This window comes from Manihot esculenta, chromosome 16 (genome assembly GCF_001659605.2).
Source record: "Manihot esculenta cultivar AM560-2 chromosome 16, M.esculenta_v8, whole genome shotgun sequence".
In the NCBI taxonomy this organism is placed as follows: domain Eukaryota; kingdom Viridiplantae; phylum Streptophyta; class Magnoliopsida; order Malpighiales; family Euphorbiaceae; genus Manihot; species Manihot esculenta.
The window spans coordinates 23,455,696-23,465,508 of NC_035176.2; the positions used below are offsets into that span (position 1 = coordinate 23,455,696).

The 9,813-nt window shown below is 32.4% G+C and overlaps 1 protein-coding gene across 1 annotated transcript; it reads left to right on the forward strand.

Moving 5' to 3' along the window:
- Positions 1 to 292: 292 nt before the first annotated feature.
- LOC110607966 (plasma membrane-associated cation-binding protein 1) lies at positions 293 to 1,682 on the forward strand. Its single transcript, XM_021747146.2, has 4 exons — positions 293 to 621; positions 707 to 796; positions 905 to 989; positions 1,082 to 1,682. The coding sequence occupies exons 1-4, from the start codon at positions 511 to 513 to the stop codon at positions 1,411 to 1,413; spliced, it is 618 nt and encodes a 205-aa protein (XP_021602838.1). The 5' UTR covers positions 293 to 510; the 3' UTR covers positions 1,414 to 1,682.
- Positions 1,683 to 9,813: the final 8,131 nt, after the last annotated feature.

Consider the following 9,813-nt stretch of genomic DNA (forward strand, 5'->3'; position numbering starts at 1 on the left):
ATTAAATTCAGACAAAGCCAAAGAAATATTATGCTGTTACAGATCAACATCAAAATTTGTAAACACAGTGGAAAAGGGACCCACTTTTGATATTTGCCACCTTTCATTGAGTTGATTGCCAGCTGTCACCTCCCTCACCCTCATCTATTTTCCCTAATTTACCCCTGCAATGCCCCACTTATTCACCAAACTACCCTTATCATGAATCATGAACACCTGGTATTTTCGTAATTAACTTATAAAACAAGGGGCTATTTTGAGGAAGGTATGTCTATATGATGCCAAGTTCTGAAGGTTTATCATGGGACAGTTGGCTGAAGCAGTTGCAGTTGCATTAATTAGGAACTAAACAAGCAAGGCCTACACTCACAGAGAGAAGAGGAAGAAGCTTGAAAGAGCTAGCTATTGAAAGATTCTTGATTTTCATCTTCTTCATACTTTATTTTTCTTTCTTTCTGTTAGATTTTGTTTGGGATTCTATTTAGATCGAGTTTTAAAGAAAAAGATATCATGGGGTATTGGAAATCCAAGGTTCTTCCAAAGATCAAAAAGGTTTTTGAGAAAGATAGCGCCAAGAAAGCTGCTGCTGCTGAAGCTTGCAAGTCCTTCGATGGCTCCAAGGTCTTCTTCTTCTTCTTCTTCTTCTTCTTCTTCACATGCTTATAACTTTAGAACAGTTTTATTAACTTCTTGGTTTGATGATTAGGAAGAAATCAACAAGGAGTTTGAAGAGAAGAAGACTGAACTTCAACCTAAAGTGCTAGAAATCTATGAAGCTACATCAGCTGAAGTTAAGGTATCAGCAATTATTATATATATTTATATAGACACAGATAACTGAAAAATATTACTTATTTTCCTTGTAAATCATTAATTTCCTTTTGATTTGAACTTGAATTACCAGACCTTAGTTAAGGATCCTAAAGAAGCTGGCTTGAAGAAGCACTCTGCTTTAGTTCAAAAGTTCCTTGAAGAGCTTGCTAAAATAGGCAAGTATTTTATAATTTAGATGTCAAGATTTGAATTTTTGTTGTGCTATATATAAATTTATTTAAACTTATATATATGTATGTATGTACAGAGTTTCCAGGATCAAAGGCAGTGACAGAAGCAGCTACAAAGTACGGAACAAGCTATGTCTCAGGTCCAGTTTTCTTTATACTTGAAAAGGTGTCAACCTTTGTTGTGGTAGAAGAGAGGGCGGTGGAGCCACCACCAGCCGTCGAAGGAGAGGAAACGAGCAGCAAAGAGAAGGAAATAGTAGTGGAGGAAGAGAAGAAAGAGGAAGCAGTAGTCGAGGCTGACAAGACGACGGAGACGGAGGAAGCTGAAGCAGTTCCGCCACCAGCTGCAGCTGAGCCTGCTGCCAAAGTAGAGGAAGAAAAAGCTTCTGCTGAACCACCAAAGCCTTGATCACCCACGAGGAGGGAGATCAATCCATCATCAAGTAATATATATATATCTTTGTGAAAATTAATTAATGGTTTCTTATATATATATAAAACCCAAAAACGAAAACAATGATTTGTTATTCTTTATTATATTTTTCTATCCTTAATTTTCATGTAATTTTCCTTTGTTTTTCTTTTAAAATTTTTATTTTATGTATGATTTCTTTTCTTTATGTGAAGTTATTTGTTATATTTGTAGTGTGATAGAATATATCTTTTCTTCTCTCTTCATTCCTCTTTCTTTTTTTTTTTTCTTTCTAATCTACTTTAAATTAAATAATTTACTATTCCAAGAGCTCTATACATATATGATAATAATGATTTGGGATCTTAATTATTGAAGTGAATAGAGATAAATTAATAAAAGATAATGAATTCCTAAATGGGTGAAAGCTCACTTAATTAGTTGGTATTTTTTTTTAGAACGTATAATTCTTAAAGTAAATTTAGTGATATATGAAAGTGATACTGATATTTGGGATGATATATATTATATAATTTATTAATGAAATTTGAGATAAATATTAGGAGATGGAACACTTGGATAAAAAAACAAGAAAAAAAAATAGCAATATATGGTAATAAGAATCCAAGATTGTCTGTAGCATGAAAGGGGAGTACGTGGGCTTTTGATGTTTGGTCGTGTACTAGTGTCGTCTGTATGGAGGGAAATGTCGTTTCCGCCGTCATAAGGCCAAACAGGGATTTGATGAATAATTGGAGTTCTGATCACACCATTCAATGCATGTAGTTTTGCAGGATTCTTATCTACATCTGTAATATGAATTTATAATCTAAATATATGAAATTCATATATCGAAAACTTAAGTCTTCTATTTTTGGCTTTTAAGCTTGTAGGATTAAGGATCTGTTTGAACTGTGTGCTTTGCGTTTTATGCATCTCCTTTGTCGTCCACATCTGTAAATTAAGGATAAGTGAGGGACAAGATATATTTGAAATTTAAGATTAATTTTTTACTCCATCTATTACTTAGTTTAGACTTTTAAATAATATATATATATATGATAAAAAAATATAAAAAATAATTTCATGATTTCATCAATTTTTTTATTTCAGAATTTATAATTTATTAAATTCATTTAATTAATATTTTTAAGTCAATGAATTCCAATATTATATACTAATTTCTTAAGTGTTGTAATTGATAATATGTTAATAAATAATTCTGCTAAATATTATTTGAACAAATTTGTTGAACATTTATAAAGATCATGAGTGGAGGGAGACTATGTTCCCATTGACACTGTTTCTATAATTTTGGGTAGTTTTACACATCGCCAGGGTAGGTTTTGGTGGTTTATAGAGGCAGTTCATTATGCTTATAAGCCATTTTGGTCCGCCAATTTGTCCATACATGCCAACTATAGGGCAATTTTTAACACGGCCATTCTTTGAATGCCCATCAATTTTTTTTTTTTTTTGACCATGCAATATTAGTGGATTGCTAAGGTCTATAGGCAAATATAAGAGTAAGGGATATATAAAAGAAATCAAAGGTTTAAATTAAACAAATCACTCAAAGTATAAATCTAAAAAAATAAATAAAAAAAATGATGATACTTAGAACCAAAGAAAATCATCTAGCTTAAAGTATAGACCACAACTAAAATACAAGCAAATCAAGCTATCCAATTAAACAACCACCACACCACAGCTGTACCAACTTATCACTGCAGTCGCCAAGAGTAGAACATATTATAGTCCAAACTGATAATGATTGAGAGTAGAACATATTATAGTTCAAATTGACAATAACGAGTCAATCGCGGTGGAAATCATAAAAAAGTATAAACAAAAATATAATAGCAAAAAAATGAAGATGATCATTACGCTTCAACCGGGTTATTCTATTCCACCTCTTAGAAAGAAAAGAATTTAAATCAAAATATTTAATAGCATGACGATATATTTATACAAAACTTCTATCTCAAACTGTTTTTTTTTAAGAACCAAAAAGATTTGTGCCAAAATAACGGATGCCAAGAAGAACAAAAGGTCTTGGACGCGTAATGGGTCTTGAAGTACTATTTCTACATCCTCCTGACCAAATTCACCCACATTAGGATTACTCGTTAATGGTTGATCAAGTTTAATGGATTCGCCTTTTGAAACAAGAAGTTCTGGTCCTGAAGGTATAATATCAATCACTTGACGTCCTTCTGACGCATCCGTTATGGTGGTCCTTGATGCAAAAAAAAAGAATGATATTGAACAATCAACAGCAGCCACGCAAGAAAGAGATGCAACAAAAATCATAGCCTAAAAACTGCCTGTTGGAATAGCAGTCATTAGACCTAATGGTCCGGTCTCGAGTTGCCGACATCACGTAATCAGATTTCCTTTCGAGAAGTTAGATTAGAGCACTTTCAAAGCTAGATCCATTAAGAATTGACTCAAAGAATATCGACGAAGACCTAAAACACAAATAAAGCCAAGACAATGATAAATACAATAAAAAAAAATCATCATACTCACTCTCAGCGAGCAAGAACTAAAAGGAGTGTAAACTCTAAAACTGGACGATAATAATAATAATAATAAAAAGCAATCAACATGTTAAAATTAAGACAGGAGAAACTAACTCAATTACACACAAAAAAAAAACAAATAACAAGCAAAACCTCAGAATCCTTTTCCTTTTTCCCTTTTCCATTCTCTTCTCTCTCAATAAATAATACGTTAATCACTGCTAAACACCTCACAATTTAATATTCTATTAAAGCATTCTCCCTTTTTATTCTAATTACTTTTATGATGTAAAATAAAATTATATTATTAATTATTAATAATATGGAAGGTTATAATTATAATTGCCTCCACAATGTTTTTTTTTAATTTTTAAAATTTAGATTATTTAAATAGATATTTCAAATATATTTTCAAGATTGTGTTGCAATTAAATTATTTTATTATGGAAATTAATATAATAACCATCTATAAATATGAAAATGTGTGAAAGTCCACCAATTCCATATAAAAGCATAATATCAAAATATTCTAACTATCCAACATGAACTATACTCTATAATTGACTATTGTATTTTGGACCAATCAATTATTGAAATGAATTTCTCATGCAATTTAAAAAAATTATCACTAAAGTTTTCAATATATTTAGCATATATAAGAATTGGAGCTCTCTCTTGTATAAATTTATGTAAGTGTTATCACTCTATAAAGTAAAATCTAATAATATTAATTATAAAATAAAATATTTTCAAAAACATGAAATTAAATATCATCAACTCCCTTATATTATCATCTAGCAATCCTTTCTTTTATGAGTTATTTTAAAGAAATTTAAGTCTTTTTAGTATTTTGCAGTTTTATTTTTCTCAAAGATACATTGATTTATTTTATAACACCATATATTTAAACGAAAATGCTTTCTGGATCAAACTAGATTCTACAGTTTTAGACCTGATCATAAAAATAAAAATAAACTATTAAAGGTCCATGGCAACGATGCTGAAAATTTGACGGGCGTCGAATCCGTCAATTAAAATTGATCTTCCTTTTCTTGATTTAAAAGAATTTTGTAAATAAGGTAAATAAGTGTCGATTCTACATAAATCTTAAAGTTGTTTAAATTAAATGACAAGTAGAATAAAAAGAACAGTTTAAAATAAAAAGAGAGAAGAAGAAAATTGCTATTTGGATTTTAAGAAGAATTAAAGAAGAAATAAAATAATACGATTGAAATTATGAACTAAATAATTAATAAAGAAAACTCAGCTGAAGATAATCCAAATTGAGATGTTTATAGTTGATGATTAATTAGAAAGATAGTTGATCTTATTATCTATTGTTTGGTTATAGTGTTTAAACAAGCGAATTCCACCAATTATTCCTTATGATTAAATTAATCCGCTTAGCGCTTAAATTAATTCATAGTTAATTAATAACCTCATTAAGCGTGTAGATTTAATTAATTAACTGCTTTAAGAGAGAATAACTCAAATTTGATCAATAATAACAAGCGAATTATTTAAATCAAATCAATTAATTACTTAACATAATTAAATATGTTAATTGCTATTTGTATTAATCTAATTAAATAATTACGTATTTATTTGGGTTAATTAGCAATATGTTGTCTTTCTAGAAGATTTAATAGATCTCTTGAATTCCTAAGAGGATAACAATAGAGGTGGTGTTTCTCAAAAATAGAAATTAATTGAAAACGAAAATAAGATGAACAAAAATTAAGAACAAAATCTCACAACTTTAAATAAACCTTAATTTCATTAACCTCAACTAAATAAAAGAGTTTAACCTCTAAGGGTCATAATAGAATTTTAGAAAAATAAAAGAAAAAGGAGAAAAAGAATTCGGCCAAGGAGCTGAAAAAGAGAGGGAGGTGGAGAATAGATGATATGAGATGTGTCAAGAGATAATTTTTTACTTCTAGAGCAGCTTTTATATAGATTTTTTTCAACAAAAAGATAATTATTCACAATTTAAAAGAAAAAGAAGAATAAATTTACTACTCCTATGATGACTCTTATAGAATAAATTTACTACTCCTATGATGACTCTTATCCTAATTCTGATTTGATTCTGTTTGCATTTATCTGAAATTGATTTGAACTCTGTACAGCTGACAAAAGCCAAAATTCTGGAGTCTGTCTATTGGCTTGGACTACAACCTTAGATAAGGTTGTATCTTCCAGTAAAAAAAAAAACTCTAAAACAGATTTTTTTTGTTTCTTTTCTCATTTTCAGTTTAAAACCTGTCCAAAAATCAAAATCCAAGTAAAAGCTAATTGTTTACATCAAAATCATAATAAAATTATGAAATTTAATATAAAAAAAGTGATGAATTTTACAACTCATCATGTACATACTTCTAATACATATTAATATGTGTAAATTAATTTTAAAACTTAAATGTAATCTAAGCTTCTAGTTCATGACTTCAACGTAAGGAAATATTACTTAAAAATGGATAATCGTACTAAGAACTAAAATTGTTATTGACCTGTTCAACAAAGTAACATAATATATAGTAAGTTTTAGGTGAAAAAGAAAAAGAAATCAATTGTAACTTAATAAACTTACATTTGCAATAGAATAAACAAAAATAACAACTTTAAATACTAATTCTCTAATAATTTTCCACTGCTTAATAAAAGGGAATCAATTACCAAGAAATTTACTTAATTAACAAGAAAAATTACTTAATGATTAGGGAACTAAGGTAAGCTATGAATTCATATAATATTTGTGAAACTTCCTTTAATCCATCATAATTACTCACAATTGTTTGTGATTTAGCTTTCATCTCTTCTATTTCCTTGATTTATATATTGCATGTCTTTTGATGTAACAAAAATTAAAGTTGTACTGTGATTGGTTAATCATGCAAGAAAGAGAACGTGAAATGGTTGGCGCCTACGGCAACCACTCCGATACTCAAGTCAGTGAACTGAAAAGAAGGGCAAATGTAAGGAATTATTTAGAAGTATTTGTGTCAAAATTACGTATCTTACTTTCTGTGATCGTTTGCTTTTATACTGTAAAAAGATGGAGTTAATTATAGCATTTTCTGAAAATTCGACAATGATGTGGTCGTTTAATTAATAAGGAATCCCGCTAGCTAACTGGTCGAGGATCCCGCGATTACAGGCGTAATAGGAATTTGTTGGACTGTGCTTACTAATGATAACCTTACGTGGAGACTCAACCTATTCAGGAGAGAGTAAGTCTTGATGATGAACCGCATGTAACGATGTCCGGGTCTTTATTTTTACGGATAGGACCGCGTACCAAATTATCAGACTCTTGCCACGTGACCCTCTCTCGTCATGACAACTCCTAGTTTATTTTGGGTGATTGTTGTGTAACATCAGAGATCCTCCCACTGGTCTTTGATTCTTCAAATTTGAAGGTGACAGTTGTCTTCATGATCTGCGACACGTGGCTAGCTTAGATTGGCTTTCTCTGTTCACATTGCTTCGCCTAATCCTAGGGGTGTGCAATCAGTTGATTGGTTCAGTTTCGAACCAAACTGAAAAAACTGAAAATCAAAATGCAAGATTTTTAAAAATCGAACCAAACTAAAATAAAATATAAATCGAATCAAACCAAACTGAAAAAATGATTTGGTTCAGTCAAAAAACTAATCAGTTTTGAGTTCCACCTCCCCTCCATCTCCATTGCGACAAAGAAAACATCTCCAATCCTTAATCCTTCTATGAAAAACTCATAATCATAGATGCCCAACAAAAATTAAATAAAATCACCAATAAGAAAATGAATCACAAAGTATTTGGAGGTTAAATTGAAATCTTCAATTGAATAACAAATAGATGATCTCAAACATATCAATTACAACAAAACTAAACCATAGGTACAAGATCCATAATGCAATAAAAAAGATCACCTAAAGCTTCAATCAAAGTGAAAACTCATAAAACCCCTAATGTAACAAACAATTACAAACCAAGAAAAGTGAGGAAGGAGAAGAAGAAACGCTGGTTGTTGATGTCGCTACTATGGTGGCAATTGTTGATCTGTAATACGGGACTCATCAGCTTCCATCAACCCTTGTGGTTGTTGTCCCACTGCTTTGGAGCATATAATTGCCGATGTTCATAGGAGGGAGTTTTCATTAGATCTAAGAAGGAGAGTATTTAAGGGTGTGAAACGAAGAAGAAGAAGGAGAAGAGGAAAAAAGAAAGAGAATATGCGAGAGAGAGATGAGAGAGAGGGAGAGGGGTGTGGCTGTAAGTGTAAGAAGGTAAAATTAGGTTTTAACATGTTATATATATATATAACTGAAAACTGATTTTTTTAAAAAAATTACTAATCGAACCAAATCAAATGGACCAAAAAATCAAACCAAATTAAAATTTCAGTTCGGTTTGGTTCGTTTTTTTGTTAAAACCGAAAACTACTTCCCCTTACATGCTCCTGCACATTAATAATGACTGCCCTGTTTCTCGAGCCGCCTTTAAAACCTATCGTCGAAATTGTCATATAAGAACACTTTTTCTTCTCCAAATATCACTTTTGCTCACAAATATCGTCTTTGCTTTCAGAAAAAACTCGGTCACTTCTCTTTTTCATTCATACTTCCTTGTTTTCATGGCAATTCCTATTTGCTTTTTCCTTTTAAGATGAATAGGAATACTCTTCTTCTTCTTCTCTTACTCCCGATGAAAGCTTTGTCTCAAGCTTCTCCTCAAAGGGCCCCCATCCGTGCCCCAGCTCCCATCATTTCCCTGAAAGCGTATCATGAAAGTGAAGGTAACCTGATCAGTGATATCTCCTCCATACTAACAGAGTAAGATGTAAATCGTCTTCATGATAAATACCAAATTTCTTGAGAAACCTTCCATGTCTTTGCTCCCTCCTCGAGCGTTCGCGCAGATGACCAGATCCCTGTAGAGGATACCATCATAGTCTATGAAGACCAGCTGAAAGTGGGTCTTCGATTCCCCATGGACCTGTTTTTGGCTAAGGTCCTTCGATTCTAAAAACTTTCAGTCACCCAGTTTCATTCCAACAGCTGGAGAATCTTAGTGGCCTTTCGGTTTGTTTGTTTTAATAACAACATTGAGCCAAGCATGGCCCTCTTCTCTCAGCTATATCAACTGGGCACTCGCAGAAACGAGTCATTTTAGTTTTTCAATGGGAGGAAATGCTAAACAATGTTTGACCAGGTGCCTTCTTCACTAAAGTGGTGGAAAATCAAGTTTTTTATACTTCAAAACCGGACATTCGGGGGTTTTGGACGCCTCTGAACGAGTTGGAACCTGTGGATGGAGCTGAAGAATGATGGGGTCCAGATACAAAGGGATGAGGAAGAGGCTTTAGACTTCCTCTTGACGATGGCTATGTCCCAGAAAATGGACATCACCAAGGCGGTGAGGAATGTTATCTTATCTTGGCAGAGCCTTCTTCAGGCGAGCCACGCTCGGGGTCCTCACTCGCCTAGCCTTCCCTGCTTTAGGAAAATCACTTCTCTAGCTAACGAGCATGGTATTTTTTCTTTCTGACTTCTTTTATACTTCAAACTACCTTACTTACTCACTTTTTGCTATATGCAGATATGGCTGGAAAGAAGAACAAGTTTGCTGAGGGGGCTTGTCCTGCCCGCAAGGGCAAAGGTGTTGCCAGGGCAACCGATCCTCCTCCTAAGCATGCTTGCTGCCTCCTCCACCCCCTCTTGCAATGGAATATTCAGGCCCTTCTCAGCCTAAGTCTTCTATAAAAGGTGCCTCTACCGCAGTCCCTATTTTTTAGCCTTCTGCAACAGTCCCTGTTCTAGTTGAGCCCATTCCTACAAAGGTGGGGGTCAATTCCTTATGGCCTTGTAGCATCCAACACTTGGTG

Bases quoted from the DNA above. Each gene is read 5' to 3' on its own strand.
- LOC110607966 (XM_021747146.2), top strand. From the start codon at position 511: ATGGGGTATTGGAAATCCAAGGTTCTTCCAAAGATCAAAAAGGTTTTT. The intron at 622-706 runs GTCTTCTTCTTC...TTTGATGATTAG, and splicing joins AGTCCTTCGATGGCTCCAAG to GAAGAAATCAACAAGGAGTT. The intron at 797-904 runs GTATCAGCAATT...TTGAATTACCAG, and splicing joins CTACATCAGCTGAAGTTAAG to ACCTTAGTTAAGGATCCTAA.